Source organism: Eretmochelys imbricata, chromosome 1 (assembly GCF_965152235.1).
Source record: "Eretmochelys imbricata isolate rEreImb1 chromosome 1, rEreImb1.hap1, whole genome shotgun sequence".
NCBI lineage: Eukaryota > Metazoa > Chordata > Testudines > Cheloniidae > Eretmochelys > Eretmochelys imbricata.
Window position 1 is genome coordinate 221,732,005 of NC_135572.1, and position 27,054 is coordinate 221,759,058.

Here is a 27,054-nt window from a genome sequence, read left to right on the forward strand (position 1 = left end):
CCCATTATAAGTTTTATTTGTAAGTTCTCTCTTCTTAACATTTAGTAGGAATAATATCTTCCCCTGAAACAGCACAAGGAAGAGTAGAATATTTCCCTATAGTTCCAAAAGTTTTAGCAGCTCCCCCTGGAAATTGGAGCTCAAGGCAGGGTTTAATCTCAACCCTTTCCTGGATTTTGAGTGTTTCAGTGACACACCTCAACGTTCTCTTCACATGGTTAGCGGGGGGCGGGGAGGGGGCGGTGTTATATGTGTCACCCTTCTGCCAGGTGGAGCCAGCAGCAACCAGGGCTTGGTTCAATATCCAGGGGTTCCTTTTCAACAATATGGCACAGAACCAGTTTGAGCCCCCTCCCAGTAATCTGGAAAATTACACACCACCCCTGGGTGCCTTAGAGAGGCAATACTTCCCCACTTGCAAGCAGAGTCTGCGTGTAGAAAAGAAACTTTTAATGAAAGGAGGGAAATCACGTGACATTCATTAGGGAAAATGCTGCAAGCAGGATTCATAAACATAAAATTGAGCAGGGCACCCACCCCAGCGTGCGTGGGGCAGCACCTTCCACCTCATGTTCTTGAGTTCTACAACCAAAAGTTCCTTTTCTGTGTCCCTCTCCGCTCCTTCATCACACCCCACTTCACACCATCTGTGAAACCCCACTCACAGTGGTTGTCCTTGGTCAGTGAAGACCCAGAGTCCAGAGGTCCATCTGTGAAAGTTCATCTTCTACCCAGGGAAGAAGACACCTTGCTTGCTCTACCATCTGAGCACTTGCTCTGGCTGGTTAACTCACCAGCCACCTAGCCTCTCTACCAGCCTCGTTACTGAGACCTGTACATATCAGTCTCTTGAGAGTCCACGCAGCTTCTAGTGATTGTCAGCTCTCAATAAACCAGGCTGGACAGAAATACTATCCCACCACAAGTGTTTTCAGTTCTAATAAGCACTTAACTTAGTTAAAAGACTACCAATACAACCTATTTAGCTCTATTTTTGAACAGTGGGGAGAAAGAGATTAAACCAGACCGAGAACCCTTAGGAAGAATCCACACCTTCTCGCTAACACACCCCTCTTAGATTTACAGAGGTCTAGCATTCAAGTCCCTGACTTAACAAGTTCTTTTCAGCTGAGGATGACCCCCTCATTTGGGACAGGTTAAGCACAGTTCTGCTCCCCTTTACTCATACAGTAAAGACAACAACACTGATAACATTTCACTACCTCTGCATTCAGTACCAAGGTGATTTGTAACCCAACACTGGCCAAGTTGATCACTTTGAGCAACATGGATCTATCTGCTGATATCTAGGCAGAGGAGGTGTGTTCAAGTAAATACAGTTTGCTCCCAAAGTATCTCCTCCTCCCAGCAGCTGTCAGGGGAGAACTCATTCAGACCCTGCTTACAGCTGCCATTTCCTAGTATTTTTAAACAATAAAGAGATGGGTTGGGCAGAAACTTTACGAAAATGAGCTTCATTGTCAGGACTTTGCAACTCTGCAGAAAACAGATCGACCTTCACCAATGTAACCCCCCTAACCTGGAAATAACAACGGCACAATGCCTTGTGCTGCCCACCTAGCAAGTGCCCAACAGAGAGTTTTTCCTTCTCTGAACCTCACTGGGAGGAGGGAGCTGTACACAAACAAAGGGGTAACAGAGCAAAAGTTCTTTCTGTATAACTGCATCTGTATCTCAACTAGAGCTACATGTTTGTAGTGAGAATAAAGTTCAGGTTTGTAACAGGGCCCCTGAAGGGCTAGGCTGCCTAGTGGTTGGTACTCCTGATCTGCAGCTCCTTGTTTAGAAGATCAATTTCCCTCAATCTTTTAGGCAATGGGGTAGGGAAACCCAGGCCTTCTTTCTCTACCAAGTCCCAGCCCAGGACTCTGAATGCATCAACCCCGGAATAGGGGTGGTCTCTTAGCAGGGAATCTAAATTCTCTGCTCTGGGCTGCTTCATACCAGTGTCCTTTTTGTTTGGAGCCTGGCGCCTCTAGTCCCATTTGCTGGGTGGCTTGCATCCGATAGCACCCTTTTGTGGATCTTGGGTGGCATCATGCTGCAGTCTGAGGCTCCTTCAGATGGGGAAGCTGTAAGTTTGGTGAGACTGAACCCCACCACATCTCTGGGCTTCAGGGACCCAGTTACCTCAGTTGCTGGAGGCTCCTAGGTCTCCTCCACAGTCCCCCTTGGCTGGGGAGACAGTGATTACGCTCTGGTGGCTGCCCGGCTAGTGACCCTTCCCCTCAGGTAGGGATGGGGATAGCTCCTGCCTCTTCTCCAGTCAGCCCTCAACTGAGCCAGGCTCTCTCCTTTTCTACCCCCCAGCCCTGGCATTGGCTGCAGGGTATAGCAGGGTGGGGCTAGCTGGGTCTAAAGGCTCCCTTTAACCCCTGCCGTGCTGGCAGGGTAGTTCAACAGGGGCTTATATAGTCTTTCTCTTGTGGCTGGAAAGCCCCTTGTCCTCCTGTGTAAAATCCCCTCCACAAGATGGAGTTTGCAGTCACCTGGGCAAGTCATGTCTATGAATGATTCAGCTTTTTGCAGGCAGACGCCATTGTTTTCATGCATGCAGTTTCCACGGTATGCATCTGATGAAGTGAGCTGTAGCTCACGAAAGCTCATGCTCAAATAAATTGGTTAGTCTCTAAGGTGCCACACGGACTCCTTTTCTTTTTGCGAATACAGACTAACACGGCTGTTACTCTGAAACCTGTCAATTGTTTACATGTTAGTTTGAATGTTCCCAGGAAAGCTCAGATGTGGATTGGTGTCTCCCAAAGTTCATTGTCAGTTAAGTGTTTCTTGATTGGGCACTTACTGAGAATAGTCCTTTCTCCAGAAGCCGACCAAATGCTTCGCTGAGGCTACTTAACATCAAATAAGTACATACCCAATATTCATAACTTTGAATACAAAAATGATACACACATACAGGCAGCGTAATCATAACCAGCAAACTACAACCTTCCCCTAGACAATGATCTATACGGTCACAGTTCATGGCAATAACGTCACAACTGTAATGTGAGTTTGCGTTGTACAAACTGAGTAGAAATGGAATAAAGGACTCAAGATTGGATCCATTCAGAATTATTCCAGAAATAGCCAGTCGTCTGTCGACAAACTGCCCTGTGCACTAGATATCACTGAGAACAAACTCATACGGGAGCTGTGATGGTTCTGCACCAAGCAATTTTTGAGAGATGCTGACCTGACAGAATACTAGAAAACTTTCCCAAAAGTGACAGTCGTCTTCTGATATGCAGTGTTGCTGTAGCCATGTTAGTCTCAGGATATTAGAGAGACAAGGTGGGTGAGGCAATATCTTTTATTGGACCCGTTTCTGTTGGAGAGAGAGAAACGTTTGATCTGACAGAGAAGAGCTGTGTGTCAGCTCAGAAGCTTGTCTCTTTCACCAACAGGAGAGGGTCCAATAAAAGCTGTTACCTCAGCCATTTTGTCTTTCTCAATCCCTTCTCGTCCAGTTTCAGTTTTCATTTCTGGTTGGATTAATACCAAACTTTGCCAAAACATTCTCCTCTGCCAAAGTCCTTGCCTCAGTCAGTGCACAGGCTGGATGGTGCCCAGGGAGTGAATCAGGGATGCACAGTGACAGAGGCTGTTGTCTGTAGGCCCACAGCCTCATTGATTGAAGCAGCAGCATCACCATCATGGGCGATCCCTCCATTCCAGGATGATCTCCACCACAGATTTACATCTGGGTCCTGAGAGGACTCAGGAGTCCGATCCTGGAATCATAGATCTGCCCGCAGTAGGTACAGATGTTTCCTGACGGGTCAGCTGTCTGCTGAGAGAAAGTTCTTTTTCTTTCCTTCCTTCCCTCTCTCTTTTCAACTTCGAGGGCAAAGCACTTCTTCTCAAAGCGGGCCACTGCCTTTTGGAGGATGTGAAATTACTGAGATGGGTTGTTTGCTTGCTCCTCCCAGCTTGTGATGCGTTTTCTTGAGATACGCTTTCAGTGTCTCTTTGTAGGGTTTCCTGTGACTACCACGGGATCTCCGACCATGGGTGAGCTGAGAGTAGAGGGCTTGTTTTGGGAGGCGAGAGTCTGGCATCCGCACACAATGTCCAGCCCAGCGGAGTTGGTGAGTGAGGATCATTGCTTCAATGCTGGTGACATTTGCTTCAATGAGGATGCTGGTGTTAGTGCAGCGATCTTCCCACTTGATGCAAAGGATCTTCCAGAGGCATCGTGGGTGGTGCCACTCCAGACTCTTGAGGTGCTGTCGATAGGTCACCCAGGTTTTGCATCTATAAAGGGGTGTAGGAATAACAATTGTCTCCCATACCTGGATCTTGGTTTCCTCCCGTAGGTCACAGTCTGTGAAAATGCACCAGAGCAGTTTTCCAAAGGAAGCACTTGTGCACTGGATCCTCTGCTGGATCTCACTGTCAATTTTTGCATTTTGAGAAAGTTGGCAACCAAGGTAACAGAAGTCCTCAACTCTCTCCAAAGTCTGTCCCTCGATGGTGATTTGTGGTGGCTCATTTGCAAGGCCTGAAGCAGGCTGATGGAGCACTTTAGCTTTCTTGATATGGGGTGAGAGTCATAGGCTTCGGTAAGTGTGTGCAAAAAAATCCAGTGTGGACTGAAGGTCATTCTCAGTGTGTGTGATGATGACACAGTCATCAGCGTTTTGAAGATCAGTAATGGCAACCCTGAGGACTTTAGACTTTGAGCAGAAATGTCAAAGATTAATAAACAGCCCATCCATTCTATATTGAATGTCAACTCCAGTGGGGAGGAGGTCTTTATCAAGGACCAAAATGACTGCTAAATACATGGAGAACAGGGTTGCGGCAATAACACATCCTTGCTTAACCCTAGTTTTGATGATGAAAGGATCCATCTCCAGGCCATTACAGAGAACGGTGGCAGTGATCTCACCATGAAGATGCCTTAGGCCCTTTACTAGAATTTGGAGGGCAGCCAAATCTGGCCAGCACCTTCCCACAGGGCTTCGCGATTGACAGAATTGAAGGCCTTTGTCAAATCGATGAGAGCTCTGTACAGGTCCTGATTTTGCTCCCAAGACTTTTCCTGGATTTGGTGGGCAATGAAGATCATATTGGTTGTCCAGCAGGATGGTCTGAAACTGCACTGAGATTCCGGCAATATTTCCTCAGCAAGGGGAAGTAATCAGTTTAAGAGGAGATGGGCAAGAATTTTCCCTGCTGCAGACAGCAAGTCAATGCCACAATAATTTCCACACTCCAATTTATCTCCTTTCTTAAAGATTGTAACAATGTTGGCATTTCTCAAGTCTTCCGGAATCTTCTCATTATACCAAATTTGAAGAAAAATGAATCTCCCTGCAACATAGCTCTGAGGCTCATTGGAGCACACAAGCCCCTTCACCGCAAGAAGGTGACGGTCCCCCAACAGGGGCTGCAGCAGTGGCAAGATATGTAACCAATAAAATTATGCTGAAATTATGCTCCTGGCTGCTGTGGGCCAGAGTGGCACCAGGCACTAGAATGGAGATGCGGGAGACTGTATCCACCTATTGGGCCTCGGCAGTGTGAGGAGGAAGCTACCCGAATTGAATGCAGACCAGGGTGGCAGGGGAAAGTAGAAGAGGATAAGGATGCAGGGGGAATATTCTGAGTCTGGAGGTTGGTGGATGGAGAGAAACTGGGACTGGGAGAGAAAGCGGGAGATAGGGACTGGCTGGGCAAGGAGCCTGGGACTGGGAGGAGGGGGCAAGAGACTAGGACTGGCTAGGCAGGGCAATTAGGACAGGGATTGGGTGGGGAGAGAGAATGTGACGTACTGAGCAAGGAGCTGTGGAGCTGGGGGAGACTGGGACTGACTGGGGGAGGAGTCTGGGACTGGGAACCAATGAGGAGGAACTGGAGGTGGGTGAGGAAACAGACCAGATGAGGAACCAGGGTGTCGGGGGAGTCTAAGACTAACTGGGTGACGAGACTGGAATAAGCAGCCAGAGTGGGCTGTGGGAGACTGAGAGCAGATCTACATGAACATTTAGTGCATGGCAAGCTGGGATGTAAATCTACCCTGCACTGTCCTGCCATGCACCGAGTGTCCATGTGGACGGTGTGGCTGCACACTGAGGCCTTGTCTACACTACTGCTTAAGTTGATGTAAGTTACATGGCTCAGGGATGTGAAAACAACCCCTTTCCCCCGAGCAATGTAACTTACAGGGACTGCTCGGAAGGGATGGGGCAGAAGGGGTTAGGCTTCGGGGAACAGGGGAAGACGGGTCTGTCACTACCAGAACACACACCACTCTAGAGCCTGGAATGGAACCAGGATCTCTGAGTTTTGCCATTCCCCTGCTGTCAGCAAATATCTGTCAAACTCTCCAAAAAACTTTTCTGATCCTCCTCTAGTGCTTGTCCACAAAGAGGATGACAACCTACTACTACTGTCAGTTACTCCACTAGCTCAAGTGGCAGTGGTTTCTGTGGTGGATCTAAAGGTTCCAACCCTGCTGATGACCCATGTGGGTGTCACAGGGTTGCCATCTTTCTCATGGCTGGTAACCGGATCCTTGAGGCTCTACCTCCTGCCCTGTCTCTTCGTCCCAAGGCAACGCCCTCTTCCCCCAAGGTCCCACTCCTGCTCCACCTCTTTCCTCAAGGCCCCGCCCCTTCTCTGCCTCTTCCCCTCAAGGCTCTGCCCTCATCGCTCACTCCCCCTCTCTCCTCGTCACTCGCTGGATCGTCTCAAGCAGCCGGCCTGCAGGTACGAAGCGGCCCTGGCTGAGCAGGGGCTGGCACGGATTAATGACCCTGGTTCCCCCCCCGCCCTCCCCCCCCCCATGGAAACCAGATTTTTGGTTCAGGTGTCATTTAGGTCCCTTTTCGACCGAACTTTCCAGTCGAAAACCAGGCACCTGGCAACCCTAAATGACACCCGGACACAGAAGCCAAAAAACGGACTGTCCGGGTAAAACTGAGACGAGTGGCATCCGGAGGGTGGCAGCATGATTCCGCATCTTGGAACTTCTGTTTTTTCAGTTTGCTTTTTTAAAAACCTAGGATAATTATGGACAAAACGTTACTTTTAAGGAACGTTAAGTTTGCAAAGTTGAGCTGTAAAAAATAACAAAATGGCAGAATTAAAGTTGTCTTTGTAACTTTATTTTGGCCCACTTGTACATCTGCGTTAAGATACCGTCTTTAATTACAGGATAAGAAGCTATTTTCTCCATGAGACCCCTGCCTCATTCAGTGCACAGGACGACAGCATGGGCATAGTTTGGGAGGGTGCAGGGGGGCATTGGCAGAGGAAAGGCATGGGGGGGGCACGCGGGGTCGGTGCAGGGAACGGGGGTGGGGGGGGATGGAGCCACTTCTCCTGAGGCTGAGAGTAGCTGCTCCGGGTTGTCGCTCTGCAGCTGTGCACGGCTGCCTGGGTCCTAGTGCCTGCCCGTTTCCGGTAAAGCGGTGAGTGCCTGCAGGGGGCAGAGGACACTGGGAAAGGGGGAGGGGCACGGGGCAGCGGGCAGGTGAAGGGGGTGGGATGGGAAGAGAAGGAGAGAGAGGAATGGGAGCGGGGAGCGGGAGCCCAGCATGTGGCGTCCCCTCGGCAGCAGCAGCCCCAGCAGGGAGGCGGCTGCAACGGCCCTGGGAGGCCCCAGAGCAGCAACATCTCTGCAACAGCCGGTGCTGGAGTGGCCACAGCTCCCAAGCTCAGGTCGCTGCAGCAGAGAGCAGCAGCTGGGGCTCACCCATTGAGCCATCCTGCCCCGCCCCCAGCCCTGGCAGCCCAGAGACCACTCCAGGCTGGGGTGGGGGGAGGGAGAGTCAGTGAGCCAAGATAACTGGCTTCAGCATGCGTCTGTGTGTGTGTGTGTGTGTGTGTGTCTGTCCCCCCCAAATATAGCAGTCAAACTACGCCTGTGCTCGACAGGGCTCTGAATCAGGGTTGTTGTGGCGCGAAGGAGGCTGGTCTGTGTAGGACCCTGCCTCATTGGTTGCAGAAACTGCAGAGTGTGCTGTGTGTGAGGCAGGGGATTGCAGAAAGAGAAAGGAGGGTCTCTTGTTAAGGCAGCTGAATCCTGTCCTGGGGAACTGGATTCTCTCCCTGCCTCTGCCACAGAGATCCTATGTGATGCTTGGCAAGTCTCTGAAACCAAATATTTCACAGGTGGTCATTAATTGTGTGTTCCTCATTTTATGGGTGGCCCCTTGTAACCGTGGGGGTCTGGTTGCAGAAGTGCTGAGCATGTGCTGCTGTAAACTGAAGTCAGTAGGTCAGGGGTGAACAAACTATGGCCCATGGGCCTGATCCAGACCCTCAGGGCTTTGGATCCGGCCCGCGGGATTGCCCCCCATAGTGCCACAGGCCCCGCAGAAGCAGCCAGCACCACGTCCCTGGGACCCCGGGCTGGGGGGGTGGGTGGGCAGAGGGCTCTGTGTGTTGCCCTTGCCTCCAGGCACCACTCTGCGCCGCTCCCATTGGCCAGGAACGGGGAACCGCAGCCAATGGGAGCTTCGGGGGAGGTACCTGGGGGCGTGGCAATGGGAGCGCACGGAGCCCTGTCCACCCCCTCCCCCAGGGGCCGTGCAGGGATGTGGTTCCAGCTGCTTCCCAGAGCGGCGCAGCGTGGGGCCAGGGCAGACAGGCAGGGAGCCTTCCCTGGCCCCGGTGCGTGCCGCTGCCACCCCGGAGCTGCTATAGGTAAGCGGCGCCAGGCCGGAGCCCGATCCCCTCCTGCACCCCGCCCCCAAACTCCCTGCCTGCACCCCGCACCCCTCCTGCACCCCAACCCCCTTCCCTGAGCCCCCTCATACACCCGCACCCCTCCTCTGCCCTAATCCCTTGCCCTGAGCCCTTTCCTGCACACCGCACCCCCTCCCACACCCTACACTCCCTCCCGCACCCCAACCGCCTGCCCCAGCCTTGCATACAATTTCCCCACCCAGAGGTGGCCCTCGGCCCAAAAGGTTTGCCCACCCCTGCAGTAGGTGTTCTGCTCTGAACATACTAAGTGCTGTATAATGCTAAGGAATCTGAAAAATCAGGACCTGGGTGTCTCAAGTTGGGCACCCAAAATCAGTTGACACTTTTGATCATTTTGGCCATAGTGTCTCTGGGCTTCAGTTCCCCATGTGTAAAATGGAGATAACAACACTTCCCTGCCTCCCAGGGGTGTTGTGAAGAGAAATTTTTTAAAGTTTGTGAAGCTCTCAGCTACCATAGGAATGAGCACCACAGAAAAGCCTGTGAGGAAATGAACAATTCTGTTTTAGGAGTTCAGTTTGGATGATGTGCAGTACATAAGGGCTGGGGCCACACATTGCACAATGAGTATAAAAAGAACGATTGACCATCCACCCATTCAGTCAGCACCACGTGTCCTGTGCACCGAGTGAGGCAGGGGTCCTGGGGCAAAAATAGCATTTGATCGTGTAATTAAAGACAGTATCACAATGGAAATACAAAAGGGGCTAATTAAGGTTACAGAGGACAGCACGCGTCTGGTATTCTGAATGTTTGAGTGCTTGACTTCCTTTTAGATACATAGCTTTATAGATTTTAAGGGCAGAAGGAAGCATTAGATCATATAGTCTGGCCTCCTGGGTAACAGGCTACAGAATTTAATCCAGTTACTCGTGAACTGAACCCAATAATTTTTGTTTGGCTAAAGCACATCTTCCAGAAAGGCATCCAGTCTTCATCTAAATACTTCAGGAGTGAATAATCTTCTGTTTCCCTTTTTAGTTTGTTCCAATGGTTAATTGTCCTCGCTATGGAAAATGTATGGCTTACTTCTAATATGAATTTCTCTGGCTTTAACTTCCAGCCATATGTTCTTGTTTTGTCTTTCTCCACTAGAATAAGGAGGTCTCTACATACCAGTGTTTTGTCCCTGTGCAAGTACTTCTACACTAAAGTACTTATACAGTATAATCACATCATCTCTTGGTCTTCTTTATTAAAAATAAACAGACGGAGCTCCTGGAATCTCTCACTACAAGGCGTATTTTCAAGCCCTTAAATCATCTTTGTGGCTCTTCTCTGCACCCTTTCCATTTTTTTTAACATCCTTCTTAAAATGTGGACAACACACTGGATGCGGTATTGGTCTCACCATACTGTATACAGAGGTAAAATCATGTCCTTGGTCAGAAATTATCCAACAAAATAGAGCTTCATTGGAAAATGCTGGTTTGTTGAACTGGACATTTCCCATGAAAGTGAGTCGGGTGCAATGAACTTTCTCTAGACCACAGGCAGGGTTGTGGCAGAAACCTGCATGGTTAAGTGCCAGCTGGCTTGGGGAGCTCCAGCCAGCCCTGTCATGCAGACTGCCTTGGGGCCAGGTATTCCAGTCTTCTCAGGTCAGCTGCTCTGGGATAGCTGCACCATGTAGACTGCCCCAAGACCAGAGACCCTGGTCTTCTATCGTCTGCAGCTCCAGGGCAACCCTGCCATGGAAAAGGGAGTCCTGGCTTTAACCAGGGCTCAGCTCCCAGCTCCACAGCAGGGAATTTAGAAATCCTGGGATGGGATCCTGATTCCCAGGGTCTGCGGCTCTGGGGCAGCCCTGCGTTGCAGACTACACCAGACCGGGGACCCCAGAGCTTTGAGACTCCCAGGCCAGCTGCCTATTTGGGACCCCAGCTGGCCCAGGAGTCTGGAAGCCCAGGGGTCCCCAGTCCAAGGCAGTCTGCAATGCAAGAGAAATTGACATTTTTGTTTTTCTCTTAGCACTGTGAAACTGACAAGAATGTCAGTTCACTCAGCATCTGCTGGTGTCCCTGGGAGCAAATTTCATGTCGGACACACCATGTGTTGGTTTTTCCAGAAGAAAGTTTGGAGGGGATTTCTGGTTCACAGGAAGTTTTGAAATAGCAAAATTTCCTGTGAGCTGGAAATCCTGCATTTCAGCCAGCTCTTCTCACTGCTCCCCAGCTTAAACCTCCGAGGATCACTGTAGCCTTTTCACAGCATCACCCTGGGACCTCTAGTTCTGTTGCTTGTCCACTAGGACCCCTGCGAAGACCATGGGAAATATCTGTATGTTTACATATATTATGTGTACCTCTGTTTCTTTTATTGCTGTTTTGCCATTTCCTACCAGGGTTCAAAGAGTAACTCCTTGCTTGGATCTCCCCACATGTCCCAGCAAGGCAGACAATGGTTGCAGAGAACCCAGTCACTGGTACTTAACTGACAATATGGGTGTCAAGGCCTTTGAACTTTTGCCTCTGACCAAGCTGGGCACAACCCCCCTAGCTTGGGAGAGGGGAGGGGCCCTTCAAGTGGGAAAGTTAAACAAAGAGCTTGGGACTTATAAAAAGGAGAGCCCTGATGAACAGAGAGGGAGAGGCAGGGTCTGCAGGGAAGGAGATTGAAACCCAGTCCCCAGAAGCAGGGGTACCTGGGATAGGTTGGGCCAGCCCAGGTTTTGAGGGAAATGCTGAGGATTACGTAAGACATATGCCCGTTGGCCTTTACTTGCCTGAACACTTCTCTCTCTGGTCACTGTGTTCCTATGGATACATAAATAATATCACTCTCCTGGGCCTGGAACTATTCAATATTTTCATTAAAGATTTGGATGATGGAGTAGAAAATAAACTCATAAGATGTGTGGATGACACAAACCTGGGAGGGGTCACAAGCTCTTTGGATGAGAGTATTAGAATTCATAATGACCTTGATACATTGGAGAATTGGCTTGAAATCAGTAAATTAAAATTCAGTAAAGACAAGTACAAAGTACTAGACTTAGGAAGGAAAAATCAAAAGCAAAAAATCCAAAATGGGGAATAACTGACTAAGCAGCAGTTCTGCAGAAAATGTTCTGGGGTTATACTGGATCACAGATTGAAATGGGTGATGCTGTTTTGAAAACAGGAAAAGTCATTCTGCATTTTATTAATAGAATTGTCATATGTAAGACACAGGAGGTAATTGTCCTGCTGTACTCAGCACTGGTGAGGCCTCCGCTGGAGCAGTGTGTCCAGTTTTGGGCTCTCTCTCTACAATGGGTAGGTAGGACAAGAAGTAATCCACTTAGATTGCAGCAAGGGAGAGTCAGGTCAGATATTAGGAAAAACTTTCTAACTATAAGGATAGTTAAGTACTGGAACAAGGTACCAAGGGAGGTTGTGGAATCCCCGTTGTGACATTGCACTCCATATGTTTTATGGAAATATGCTTATGAGTGTGAATATGATGTAACTGGAATATGTTTTATGCAAAAGGTCTCATGTAATGTACCATAACAAAAGTTATAACCTACTGAATATATTCCTCCTATTTGTATGTATGTATCATTCTTGTATCTGAAGCTAGAAATATGAAGTATGACTCTGAGGTCCTATTGTAATAATGCAAAGTGTGGGCCATTTATGGTGGTTTAGAATCTTGATGGCTCCGATTGACTGGGACAATTGGTTGTAGATTGTTTATTTACCTGCAAGCCTTCCTGTGTACGTGTGGGCCAGCCTGTGGGTAATGAACAATGAGGTCTCATATGACATCCATCTTAAATCCATCTTAAATCTGGTACTGCTGCTGAGCAGTTTTTGGTTGAAGTCTGCAGCTTTTGGGGTGTGGTCCAGATCTGGGTCTGTGTTGCAGCAGGCTAGCATGTCTGGCTCAACAAGGCAGGGTTCTGGAGTCCCAAGCTGGCGGGGAAAATGGGCTCAGAGGTAATTTCAGAATGTGAGGTGACTGTCCCAAGGGGGTGTCTGTGACCGAACCCGTCACACACATCATTGGTGACTTTTAAGAACAAGTTAGACAAACATCTATCAGGGGTGGACTAGGTATACAAAACCTGTCTTGGTGTGAGGGGATGGACTAGATGACTTTGTGAGGTTCCTTCCAGTCCTACATTTCTATTTATTCCAAGATTTTATAAGATATTCAGGCCTGATGATTTTTTAAAAAAGTTTATCCCTACTAGATACTGTTTAACATCCTCCTTAGTTACCTACAGACTGCAGAGTGGTTCACCCTCTTCATATACTTTGAATACACATCCTGCTTCTATTCAAAACCGGAAATGTTTATTGAACACTTCTGTCTTATTTGCATCATTATAAACTATTTTACCATCTCCATTTGTAATGGGCTACACCTTTGTTAGGATTTGTTTGTTTGTTTGTCTTTACTCCTAATATACTGAAAAAAATGGTCATTATTGTTCCAAGCCCTGCCAACTGTGGAGTTTTTCCTGATAGCTTTAGCTTCCCTTATCGATTTTCTACATCTCAGAACTTCCAATGTATATCGATTGCTATTAAATTCCCCTCTCTCCATCTGCTGTACATTGTTTTTTTTTAAATGTCTAATTGCTGCCTGCACTGTCCCACTGCACCAGGATGGGCTTTTGGCCAAAGTTCTAAGGCAGTGGAACACCTAACTCCCTAAGGCTCCTTTGTAATTTTCATCCTTCATTGGCTTTCTAGGACACATTGAGCTCCAGCTGGTTGGAGGGAACAATGCCTGCTCAGGACGTGTGGAAGTAAGACATGGAGACACCTGGGCTACAATCTGTGATGCACGCTTTGATCTCAAAGCTGCCAGTGTTATCTGTAATGGACTAGAGTGTGGAACAGCTCTATCTATCCCAGGAAGAGCTCATTTCCAAGAAGGACATGGACCAATCTGGACTGAGGAATTCCAGTGTGTAGGGAATGAGTCACACCTCGTGTACTGTCCCAGGATATCACATGGGAGTCAGACGTGCTCACATGCAAATGATGCAAGTGTCATATGCTCACGTAAGAATTTGGCACAATGTCTCTAAAATCCCAGTCATGTGTATTCTAGAGTAGGGTGCAGCAAAAAAAATGATCTCACTCTGTAGGGAGCTGGGATAACAAAGCAGCTATCAGCTTCTAGTTAAACCTAAACAACTCGATATAACGGGAATGGGTTCAATCCCCCCAACTTTCCTTTTCTTTATTATTTAATATAAAATATCTTAAATGCTCCCTCTCTAAACCCCTTCTCCCTTCTCCCCTGGGCACACAGGGTTCCGGCTGGTGAACGGCAGCACAGCGTGCTCAGGGAGGGTGGAGATCCAGGTTCTTGGTGCCTGGGGAACCCTCTGTGACTCACGCTGGGATTTACCAGATGCCAACGTGCTCTGTCGTCAGCTGGACTGCGGCTTCGCTGTATCAAACCCAGGAGGAGGGTATTTTGGGAAGGGAACTGGCTCTGTCTGGACAGACACATTTCACTGCAAAGGGACTGAAACCCATTTGGGCCATTGCCCTGTTACTGCCCTGGGGGCCTCTCCGTGCTCACACGACAATGATGCCGGTGTGATTTGCACAGGTAAGTGCAAGAGAGATGCTGGATTAAGGACACCTGCCCCTCAGTGTGTGATGCTGCCCCAGAGCAGGGGAACCTCAGGACACAGCAAGGGGAGGGGGAGCTAGATCCTAAAGCACAGAAAATAACAGTAAATGTATTAAAGATAACATGTAAGTCAATAATATCATCACAAAAGAACGGTTGTGACTGGGGAAAGCCCTGGATTCTCCAGTAAAAACATTAGCAACTCTGTCCTCACGCAGGGCAGCGGAGCAGGGGCAGCACTTTGTCCTTCGGGTTTCATCAATGTCACCGATTCATTGTCCCCAGCCTTCTCCAATAGTAATTAGAGGGGGAGCTGGTAGTGACTCCCAATATGGAGCTTGCTTCACACTTTCTATGATAAAATATTCTCGGCACCTTCCTTGATGGCTGGAGCCTTTGCAATTTGGGAAGGGGTCAGTGCTGGGGCCAGGGAGGTGCCTTCTCCTCCTGCAGTGAGATTCCTTCCAGGTTTGGCTGAATTATAAACTGCTGAATATCAGCATTTCCTTTCTCTCACGTGAGTTCCTGGGGGTATTTTTGGTAGCCCACCACAGAGAAAGTAGTGCTTTCACTCACTGAGGTTTTTTTTACTTTTTTCACACTTTTCCAATTGAAAAAACTCCAAAGATTTTTTCCCCTGCTTTCTTACTTTCTTACACATTTTTACCTTTTTCTAACTTTTTACAGTGGAAGAAAAGATGAGCAGCGGATTGGACTAGATGACCTCCTCAGGTCTCTTCCAGTCCTAATATTCTGATTGTGTGAAAAAATAGAAAGGGGGAGGAAGTGGCAAACCTGTACATCCAAAACCTGGAATGGAAAATTGAATGTTTCATTTACCAAAAGTTGAAATGAATCAATATTTTAGTTAGAGTCCAAACAAAAATTTTCATTCCATTTCCACATCCCAGTATCTCAGATCTGTTTAAAAATTGAAATACTGCACTCAAAATACTTCACAGGAAAAATTTTTGGTTGTTGACCCTCTCTAATATTTAGCTTTTATAAAAATAAATAAACAGCATTATTTAGTTCATTTAGTCAAAGCCAAAGGCACAAGAATTAGAAAATACCAGAATTAAGGTTATCTATATCATGTTAATTCAGTCCCCAACCCTCCCTTCTGCATATACATTATGATACAGTCTAATTGCATCAACATATTCTATTATTCTCACCTCCCCCAGGTCCTGCCTCCTTCAGTGCACAGGGAAGATGGTGCTCAGGGGATGGAGGAGCTGTAGAATATTTCTTTTTATCCTCCTCATTCAACCTGTGACCCAGGGCCTTATTCACTCTACAGACCGTACAAACACTGCACTGAATACAGAATTATTAATTTCTTCATTGGCTTTTCTATTATGCTCATTACAGTAGTGTGAGAATGCCCCACAAACATTAATGAATTTGTCTTCATAACACCCCAGGAGATAGCAGACTCTTACGAGGTCCATTTCAAAAGTGACTTAGGCACTTAGAAGCCCAAGAATAACATTTTCAAAAGGCCTAAGTGACTTAGAGACTTAAATCCTATTTTCTCTAGTAACATAGGAGCCCAAGAACCATACAGACTGCTCCCTCTTGCTGCCTAAGTCACTTCTGAAAATGGCACTTAAGCTCCTACATCATTTAGCTGCTTTTGAAAATTGTGCTTACAACGATTAAAGCCCAAATTCCCAACTCACGACTTATTTGGGGTGATTGGGCAGCAACCTGAGACCCTCAGGGCCTGATTCTCCAGAGTACTCACCATTTCTGCAGAGTTTTATGTGTTCAGAGTACTCTCCAGACATTAATAAAGCCTCACCAAACTCCAGGGAAGTAGGTGGGGAAGTATTATTATTAGCTCCTGTGGCAGGTTGGATCACGGAAACCCCTTGGGGGCTGCCACCTGATGTGCCAAGACTACTTCTGCCTCTGCTTTCCCTGCCAGCTTAGGACTCCAGCACCCTGTCTCGCTGAGCCAGACATGCCAGTCTGCTCCAGCACAGACCCAGCGTCTGAAACACGTGTCCCAAAGCTGCAGACTTAACTGAAAGCAATTTAAGAAGTGTTCTTGTCTTTAACACTCAGATGCCCAACTCCCAGTGGGGTCCAAACCCCAAATAAATCCGTTTTACCTTGTATAAAGCTTATACAGGGTAAACTCATAAATTGTCCGCCCCCATAACACTCAGAGAGAGAGAGATATGCACAGCTGTTTACCACACCCCTGGTATTAATACATACTCTGGGTTAATTAATAAGTAAAATGTGATTTTATTAAATTCAGAAAGTAGGATTTAAGTGGTTCCAAGTAGTAACAGACAGAACAAAGTGAATTACCAAGTAAAATAAAATAAAACACGCAAATCTAAGCCCAATACAGATAAAATCTCACCTTCAGAGATGTTTCAATAAGTTTCTTTCACAGACTGGATGCCTACCTAGTCTGGGCACAATCCTTTCCCTGGTACAGCCCTTGTTCCAGCTCAGGTGGTAGCGAGGGGATTTCTCGTGATGGCCGCCCCCTTTGTTCTGTTCCACTCACTTAGATATCTTTTGCATAAGGCGGGAATCCTTTGTTCCTCTCTGGGTTCCCACCCCTCCTTTTCAATGGAAAAGCACCAGGTTAAAGGTGGATTCGAGTTTAGGTGCCATGATCACATGTCACTGTAAGATTTCATTACCTGCTTGCCAGTATACAGGAAGATTTAGAAGTAAAACAGAGCCATCTACACTCGATTGTCCTGGTTAATGGGAGCCATTAAGATTCCAAACCACCATGAATGGCCCACACTGTGCTTAACTACAATAGGACCTCAGAGTTATATTTCATATTTCTAGTTTCAGATACACGAGTGATACATTTGTACAAATAGGATGACCACACTAAGTAGATTATAATCTTTGTAATGATACCTTACAAAAGACCTTTTGCATGAAGCATATTTCAGTTACATTATATTCACACTCATCAGCATACTTTCACAAAAGCATACAGAGTACAATGTCACAGCTCCATTTTACAAACGGTAAAACGGAGAGAGAAAAGCAAAGTGACTTGCCCAAGGCCACTGAGTGAGTCAGCAGCAGAGACAGGATAAAACTCAGTGTTTTGACTTGCAGCCCTGTGCTCATTTCACCCGACCTCGCTGCCTGACTGCAGAAGAGCAGAGCAGCCACATCTTGTCTTGAGCCTAGCGGCAGTTGTGAATACTCAGTACTTCTGCAAATCAGACCCCATAAAAACTGGCTTCAGAGACCTGCACAGTATCACCTGTGAAGTCTGCAGCAGAGGCAGGAACAGAACTGAGCTCGACTGAATGACGGTCAGTGCTAGAAACAAGAGCATCCTAGTTCTTCCTGCACTCCCCTCCTCGTTCTCCACAGGCCTTCCAGTTTCTAAAGTGAATGAGGCAGGGGTCATAGAAGCAACAGCCTAATGCTGCACAACCCCGATTTATCCATCCTGGGCACTGAAAGTGGCCAGGGCCCTGTGGGAAAATAATTGACGAGAAAATTAATTTTAATGGCCAGCCAACCTGATTCCCTTGTGGCTAAATGGAGCCCGTCTTATGGGTCTATAGATGCATAGAGTTTTAAGACCCAAACAGGCCGTTGTGATCATCTGCTTCTCCTCTCACCATGGGGACCCCTCCTGCTTAATGAAGTTTGAGCTCCCCTCTCTGCCCCGTCTTCTCATCCATGTACAGAGTCTCCATAGGGCTTCTTGCCTGTCTGGAACTGGGGTCCTTACAGAGAAACCTACTGCAGAAGCCCTGGATTTCAACCTTCTTTCTAATAATGGACACATAGCTTCCAGGACTGTCTCCCACAGAGCCCAGAGTCTCTGGTGCTGTTACACACCATGACTAAGCCTATGTGGCCCTGCCCAGAACTCTCAACAGACATCTACTCTCCTCTTTACAACTGATACCTTTGTACCTTGCGGGTAATTCACCTGGCAGTTCTCCTGCTTCTCACAGAGGCTGCTAGCGGCATTCCTACCTGAATTCCCTGCAGCCCTGCCCTGCCTCTCCTAACTAGCTACCCAGCCCAGACCCTGGTTCTTGGAGGGAACTCCTCAGCAATTGCTGGAAGGAGAATTCCTTCTAAGGAAAAACACCTGGTCCCTTCCATACGAGCTCCATCTGCCGTGATCCCATCCGGCCTTCCTGCGGAGCTGTGGTACCCAGTTATATCCATGAGCCTCCTCGGAAAGCCCCAGATCTACTCTCTACCCTCACACTACACTAGCGGCATACCTAGGACAGGAAACTTGGGTGGGCCCCAGCTTTCCGGGGTGGGCAGTGACGGGAGGAGCAGAGGGAGGGGTGCAGGAGGAATCCGGTGCCCTGGGAAGGGGGCAGGAGGAAGGGGGGCTCTCCTCCCTCCTCCCCTTCCAGCCGAGCCTTACCGCTCAGCAGGCACCCAAAGCTGAGGCTGCCCGGGGCACACAGGCTGCGGGGCGTGCCTAGGGTAACCAGATAGGAAATGTGAAAAATTGGACAAGTGGTGGGAGGTAATAGGCGCCTATATAAGAAAAAGCCACGAATATCAGGACTGTCCCTATAAAATCGGGACATCTGGTCACCTAGGCGTGTATTTTGGGCAAAGTTGGGTCCCACTAGGGCTCAAGCTCTGCTCACCCTTCCCGACACTGGCTCAGTGTCCGTCAGCCCAGGCACATCCCTTTCCTGCCAGTGCTGGGAGCTGCTGCCCCGGTCTCCAGCCCCAGCACTAGCCCCACCCAGACCTGCCCTCATGAGGCACACCCCCTGTGGGGCTAGTGCTGGGGTCAGAGACCAGGGAAGCAGCTCATGGCGCTGGCAGGAGAAAGATGCGGCCAGACTGACGGACACTGAGCTGGGGGTAGGAGTCCCAGCCTGTGGATTCGGGGGCTCCAGCCCTGATTTGGGTGGGCCTGGATGATCACTGGGTGGGCCACAGCCCACCTGTGGCTACACCCCTGCACTACACTAGCTGCATGCAGGCAGTCTCCTGGTCCAGTCTTAGGGTGAACTCCTGGCTCCGTTGAAGTCAATGGAGGTTTTACCATTGCCTTCAGTGGGGCCAGGATTTCACTCTTAGCTTTGAAATGTTATTTGGCTACCAAGATCCTTGAGCTGTTTGGATCCAGTGCGCACACACTGCACCCGTCAGGTTGCCATACTAGTACATACTGTACCCGGCACAGCCAGTGGGTGTGCCCTGCACTGACTCTGCTGTTGTCTTTTAACATTGTCAGTCTCTCCTGGCTGCACCTGGGTCTGAACTCGGGGAGTAATTCCTAACTTACCACCTTGTTATCAGAGTCTCTGATTCTGAGACACACGCAAAGACTGAGATTCACATCCCAAAGTAGTCACAATATTCACCAACAAAGCACGTCCCCTTCCCCACCCCACACACAACCTGCTTCTTGTGCTATGAATTGATCAGCAGGAATCTCATGTTGGACTCAGAGATGACACCACACTTCAGGGGACAGCTCCAGTCAGAACCACCAGTGCAGGGAACTATCTAACACTAGGAGCTCCTGCACTGGATCCACGTGAACCAAGAAAGTTGCCACCTACTGAGCAAAGATCAGGGGGAACTAAGGGAATTTACCAACAATAACCTGTTCCTGACCACCATAAACCCTGCTCTTCCATTGGCCAAACTTCCTGAAGGCAAACTTGGCTAAATCATTCACGACCCACCTGCTAAGTGCTTGTGCAGACACTGTTCACTGGCTTCCAGGCATTTAAGCCTGGATAAAGTGACTACAAACCTCAGCAGCCATTCCACCACCACACACAGAGACTATTTTCCCAATCAGTAATCAGCAGGAATTCCCTCGCTCACACATTTAGAGAGTCCGTTGGCAAGCCCTTGTGTCAAGCTCAGAGTTTTACAATCTTCATAGCACCTTCCACTTATAGATTCATAGGTATAAGTGTCTTCTGACAGAGATTGTTCCCTTTAACACTGTGACACACTCTGATCACTGGCTTATACCTTCTTTTTGAGAAATAGTCAACAATTTCATGTGCATTATTTCTAATGTATAAGACAGAGTGTTATTCAGTGTGTTTCCCATCTCTCCTGAGCCCAGGTCACTCTGAATCACTCAGACTCCTGAATGGAGAGAGCCGGTGTGACGGGAGAGTTGAGATTTCCCTCCGTGGTGTGTGGGGCAGAGTGCTGGATGACCAGTGGGACATGAACGATGCCAGCGTGGTGTGCAGGGATCTCCAGTGCGGAGTCGCTGAGAAAGCTTTTATCCCCCCGAAGTCTGAGAATGGAACGGGCCCTGTGGGGCTGAGAAGGGTCCAGTGTGCAGGAAATGAGACTCGTCTGACTCTCTGTGACATCTCCACGTCTGAGACAGCCCAGGCAGGAATTGCTGAGGATGTCGGTGTCCTTTGCTCAGGTGATTCATTTCCAAATCTCACAAACATTTTCTGTTCAGCAGGAAAATACATATTAACAGCTGGGATCTATCCCTGCAGGAAGCTGGCGGATCAGACTGGTGAATGGGACAGGTCGCTGTGCCGGGAGAGTGGAGATTTATTACAATGGCAGCTGGGGGACAGTCTGTGATGATTCCTGGGATCTGTCAGACTCCGATGTCGTTTGCAAACAACTGGGATGTGGACGTGCCATCAATGCAACTGTCTCTGCTCATTACGGGCAAGGATCCGGGCAGATCTGGCTGGACGATGTGAACTGCTCTGGGAAGGAATCCGATCTCTGGGCGTGTCCTTCCGGGGGCTGGGGCCAGCACAACTGCAGACACAAAGAGGATGCGGGAGTTCTCTGCTCAGGTCTGTTCTGGGAATGCTCACATGAGCCTGGTAACCAGCGGATTAAATGGAGCGGGCAGATGTTTAAGGAGATTGCTGAGAATGATACTCTCCCTGACTGTCTCTGCCTCCCTTTCCCTTGTGTAACTACCTACCAGGGTCACCATTAGAAAGTCCTCAGCTCCCATCCAGAGGTGTTGGAGATATTGAAAGATTTCCCTAATGCTAGAAGGCTGCATCTCAGGTATCTGAAGGGGATTGTATCATGGAAAGCAGTGACTGAAAAGGATGTAGGGTCCTAGTGGAGAAATAACTGAACATGAGCTCCCAGTGCCATGTGTGGCAAAACGGGCTAATGCGAACCTTGGATGTATAAACAGGGGAGTAGTGAGTAGGAGTAGGGACTAAATTTTACTGTTGTACCTGGTGCTGGTGAGACAGATACTGGAATACTGTGTCCAGTTCTGATGTCCACAAAAATTGGAGCAGAGAAGAGCCACAAAAGTGATCTGATGAATAAAAGCCTTACAGTGAGAGATTTCAGATGCTGAATCTGTTTAGCTTATCAAAATGACCAAGAGGTAACTTGATTACAGGGCATAAGTCCCTTCACAAGGAGAACATACCACTTCCTAAAGGGCTCTTTAATCTAATGCAGAAAGGCAGAACAAGAGTCAATGGCTAGAAGCTGAAACCAGACAAATTCAGATCAGAAATAAGGCCCAGGTTTTTAACAGGGCGGGTGATTAACCATCGGAACAAACTACCGGGGAAATGGTGCATTCTGCATCTCTTGAAGTCTTCCTGTCTAGACTGGATGCCTTTCTGGAAGTTATGCTTATATCAAACTCAAGTTATTAGGCTCTATGCAGCTGTTTTACAGAAGGTCAAATTATTTGATCTCATGATCCCTGTCACACTGTCTGGAGTGGCTCATGGCACTGAGTGCCCACCTCAGGGCAGATGGTGAGAAACAAGGCAATAACCCAAACTGCTGGTGTGTTCTATAAGTAGATTTCACCAAGTCTGTAACAGATGTGAACTCCTGGACCAATGTTCCCTCTAATTTTTACATCCATGTGCGGAATGAATTTTGTTCTGTGCACCAGTCTAGAGGTGATGTGTGGTGGGGTTGGGGCTGCGGGGTTCAGAATGTGGGAGGCAGCCCAGGGCTGGGGCAGAGGGTGGCTGTGCACGGGGTGAGAGCTCTGGCTGGGGGTGCGAGCTCTGGGGTGGGGCCAGGGATGAGGGGTTTGTAGTTCTGGCTGCCCTGGGGCTGCAGCAGGAAGAGAGGACTCCCCCAAGGCCTCTCTTGCTGCAGCAGCCTGGGGCCAGGGGAGAGGCACCTCTCCCCACTGCGGCAGCTCTGGGGCTGGGGAAGAGGTGCCTCTCCAGTCTAGGCCCCTGTGGCTGCGTGCCTATGTGGCCTTTGATAGCCTTCTGTGTGTCCACATGGCCACGCAGCTTAGAGGGAACTTAGTCCTGGGTCACTGTATCTATCTTACCATGGAGTCACAGACAGTCCCCTTAGACTCTCCAGTCTATTGTCACCCAAACAAACTGGACTTAGTGATAAGTGGTCATTTACACCAAAAATCACATCACATTCAGGTTTCTTCCAATCCCAAGAGACCAGCCACCTACTCAGTTCACTTGGTACCCTGGATCTAACACCAAAGACAATGTCTGTAGCCAATCCTGTAATAAAGTATGTACAGGTTTATTCACTAGGAAAAAGAAATAAAAGGGTTGTTTACACGGTTAAAGCAAGCAATCATCTACACACAAATGAGTTACCATTTATATCCTCGGAGTGACAGAGTTGTAGTGATCTGTCAAGTCCAAATGTCCTTCAGCGCTGACCCAGGGGTAACCCCTTGGGGTCTCGGGCTTCAGTTTGGTTTCTTTAGCCCTGTCACAGTTCAAACAGCCAAAAAGATGAAAACTCTTCCCATCTATTATTTTTATTTCCCTCTTCCAGCCTTCAAAGCCATGGGATAAGACCTTCTGCATGTACTACATGCAGGGGATGGGCGGCGGGGATCATTCCCGTGCCTGAGTTCACAAGTTCAGAGCAAACATTTTCAGTATAAAGCAAAACTTGCATATGTTCTTGTAGCATGGACCACAAACATTACAAGTGAGATTAGTGCCCACAGCAACTAACCAGCATTTCATAAAGTCTAAACACTCAATACATTCTTCCAAGACTAATACCTGTTTTCAGCAAAACTCACACACATGTGACCCTGCCTGGTCTCCAGCTACGAGATTGTAAGTTTTCAGCCAAGGCCTGCAGCCTGGGCAAGAGCTGGCATCTGGCCTGCCAATGTCACAATCCTTCCCAGCCGTTATCTATTACAATCTGTATGTAGCTGCTGGTAAATGGTGGCCTTCCAGAGATGCCCACTGTATTTCTAAGGGGCCTGTAGTGTCTAAAAGCATCTCTTACTCTTGGAGTGTTTCCCTAGCCGTTGCTCCTGCAGAATGATGCACAGGATCATTAGCAATCGCTGGGATTTCACTCTTCACACCCCAGTTCATTTCAGAATCAAATGATTTAAATTCCCTTTTTCTGCATTTCCTTCTAGAGTTCACAGATCTGAGGCTGGTGAGCAACAGTGACTGTGCAGGGCGGCTGGAGGTTTTCTACACTGGGACGTGGGGCAGTGTTTGCTCCAATCAGATGTCTGGAGTCACCCCAGCAATTGTCTGCAAACAGCTGAACTGTGGGGACGGAGGGCAGATTGCAAGTGACTTTGAATATGGACCAGGTTCTGGTCCCACGTGGCTGGACCACGTTGCATGCAGTGAGCAGCACAGCTCCCTCTGGCAGTGCCCGTCAGAGCCCTGGAATCCAAGGTCATGTGATAACCGAGCTGAAGAGACCCATATTTCTTGCACTGGTAATTCTGAAACTACCTGCATGCGCGCGTGCAAACTCACATGCAAACGATGTTTAATTAATGGAAAGGTTAGGATAGAATTTTTGTTGTTGTTTACATCTCAGTGTAGGCAGATTTAAATTCTCAACACAAGATACAAACATATTTTCATGATGTTTTATAGGAATAAGCATTTTTCTGATTAACAACAAACATGGAAGTTAATCAATTAATTTTAAAAGAGACCGGTGTTGGACACTGCGATAAGGTAGTCTGAGAGCCAAGAAAAGCCTCTCCCTAGAGACCGTCATGAGACAGCTCTGTAGTTATTAATCCTTTTGGGATGAACTATCAGAGATGGACCCAGGCTGTGCAGTTTGGGTCAGAACTGGAATCCCCCACAAGTCTGGGTGCATGCCGGCCTGTGTGTCTGAGTAACAGCTGAATAGCAAATTAATTAGGTATTAAGTGACCCAGCGTTCACATTTCAGTTCACACAGTGCTGAAATTAGGGGGTTAAAATACAGATAAATTCTACTCCCACATCACACACACAGCCCATTGCATTCACCTCAGCTTTTTCTCTCCATAGGAAAAAAACCAAAACCAACTCAGACCCTGTTTGCCGAATGCCCGAACTCTCCAAGCTGCACAGGTATCTCTGCTTCTCACTGTCTCCCTCGTGGTCCCTAAGTTGTCCCAGTAACATGTGAGGTTTCTGCATTTCTAGACCAGGACAAGTTACGCATTGTGGGAGGAGAGGACAGATGCTCGGGGAGAGTGGAGGTTTGGTACCGTGGCTCGTGGGGAACAGTTTGTGATGACTCCTGGGACATGGCGGATGCTAACGTTGTGTGTCAACAACTGGGCTGTGGCTCTGCTGTATCTGCCCCGGGCGAGGCTGCATTCGGCGAGGGGACTGGTCCCATCTGGGTGGAGACGTTGAATTGCAGAGGGACAGAGTCATCTCTCTGGGACTGTCCTGCCAGGCCCTGGGGTGAGAGCAACTGTGGTCATAAGGAAGATGCTGCCGTGAATTGCTCAGGTGAGTGACAGGAGATGTTTCTGCTACATGCTGTAATATTCAGGGAAAAGGATGGTTTAGCCCACCCATCCCCTTTGGTCCCAGACCAGGCCCTCCCATCTCCTGAGTGCTGGAGCATCCTGGATGTTGAGGGGTGGAACCTTTGTGGTGTCAGACTGGCTCAGGCATCAGCCCACATAGCCCCTGCATCCATCACAGGCCCCACTGTGCTGGTTTCTTATGAGAGTCCTCATTGCTGCACAGAGCACAAGGGACTTGGGCCCTAAATCACTAACAAACAGGTCCTGTGCTGCTGTGAGGGAGTTTGTGGAGGTGACAGCTGGAGACAACCAGGGACTCTCAGAGGTGAGGATCCCCCTCAGGAACAAACACGTTACCTCTCCCTTACTACAGGTTCCAAGTTTCCTCCCTTTAATTTTGCAAGTCTGACGGAGAGGACAGATTTTCCAAATACTCCAGTTAAAGCATCCCCTTCCTCCCATCAAGGGTTAAATTTCCCTGGTGCTGGGTCACAGCAGAGGAGCTGCAAGCTGCAGCCTGAGGGAAGGAGCTCCTTTCCATGGCTTGTGACATCTGAGGGGGAATGACACCGGGGTGGGAGCTGCAGGCTGTGCTGAGCCAGAGGATTCCTGTCTGCTGGCTCCAGCTAACTGGGCAGGGCCCATGATTTAAATAGCATGCTGTGAGCTGCCCCCATGGTGCACAGACTGTGTCCCAGCCCATTACCCTGCTGTCCTGGGCCCTGCAATGAGTGACTGGGGAGCTCCCTGGGATCCCAGGACTCTCACAGGCTAATCTCTCCCTGTCACATGTTCATTTCCATCCAGCTCCCCCGCGCCGCCCTCTGACCAACAGTGGGAGAGTCACAGTGCCCGTGGTCATCTGCATTATCCTGGGGGCCCTGCTCTGCCTGGTCTTAATCATCCTGGGGGCGCAGGTGCGAAGTGCCAGGGCACAGCGCAGAGGTGGGTCCTGATTGGTGTCACTGTGTGAAATGTTTCTGCAATAGCAGGGGGGCTGCAGGGTGTCAGGGTGAGGGGCGATACCAGGCTGGGTGGGGTGGCCAAGGGTGCCGGTTAACTCCTCTCATTGAATATTTCATTAACTGTCTGGCAGTGGAACAGCCCAGCCATGAAATCTGGAGATGATCCTAGCTAGGGACCTTTACAGTTTCAGAGAAATGGCATCTGTATCCCCACCCGCCCCCACCCTCCGGTGATCCACTCCAGGAGTGCCTACTCAGGCCTCCTGCTGCCACCTGTCTCTGGGTGGGAACCCCCTGTCCCATCTCCTTGTGGCCAGGGGTTTTTAAGGCTGCACAGCCCCCTGCCTTCCACTGTGATAACACCAGCAAACCAGTCTGCCTACAGGCCAGCCCCCATGCTGTGCTTTCTTCTCAAGGGCTATGAGCAGGGCATTGCGAGCAGTTACAAGTTACCACCCAGCTCTCTCTCAGCAGATTACACCTTATTCCTAGGATAAAAGTGTGACAGAGAAAACATTAAAAACAATAAAAATTCCTCCACACTTGCTGAACATACCAGAATTCACCCATCTTCCTCATGGGCAGCCTGGTAGATCAACATCCCTCCAACGATTCCGTGTTGGGATCCCCATGGACAGAAGGTCCTGCCCATTTGCAGAATCAAAATGAAGGCCTTGAGTCTTTTTAAACTCAGCCTTTCATATCAGAAGTCCTCCATTGTCTCTTGGTCTCTGGTAACCCAGTTTGAACCAGTCTGTATAAACCACTCTGAAGGTTGTTACCTTTCTGGAGTTGTTTACAATCTCAGTGATTCACCTTAATCACCCCCCCACACCCCCCCCACACACACTCAGTGTTTTTTCTTCCTGGAGGAGCTGTGGTAACCCTCCGACATGCAGAAGAACATAAACCATTCATAGCTTTAATACAGTGGTTCCCAAAGATACTGCCTGGAGCTGCAGTATCTGCCACAGGGAGGGGATCTGAATATCATGAGGAGAGACATCATGGAAAAGGGACCGAGAGAAATTGGAAATATTG

The 27,054-nt window shown here is 48.7% G+C and overlaps 1 protein-coding gene across 1 annotated transcript in view; it reads left to right on the forward strand.

The window, feature by feature from the left end:
- LOC144268902 (antigen WC1.1-like) overlaps positions 1-27,054 on the forward strand; it is a 43,868-nt gene that overhangs the window by 7,898 nt on the left and 8,916 nt on the right. The window contains exons 3-10 of the mRNA XM_077824218.1: positions 13,428-13,747; positions 13,992-14,301; positions 20,408-20,725; positions 20,805-21,119; positions 23,690-24,004; positions 24,576-24,638; positions 24,714-25,028; positions 25,808-25,993. Of these exons, the coding sequence (XP_077680344.1) occupies positions 13,428-13,747; positions 13,992-14,301; positions 20,408-20,725; positions 20,805-21,119; positions 23,690-24,004; positions 24,576-24,638; positions 24,714-25,028; positions 25,808-25,993 (2,142 nt within the window). The remainder of the gene's footprint in view (positions 1-13,427; positions 13,748-13,991; positions 14,302-20,407; positions 20,726-20,804; positions 21,120-23,689; positions 24,005-24,575; positions 24,639-24,713; positions 25,029-25,807; positions 25,994-27,054) is intronic.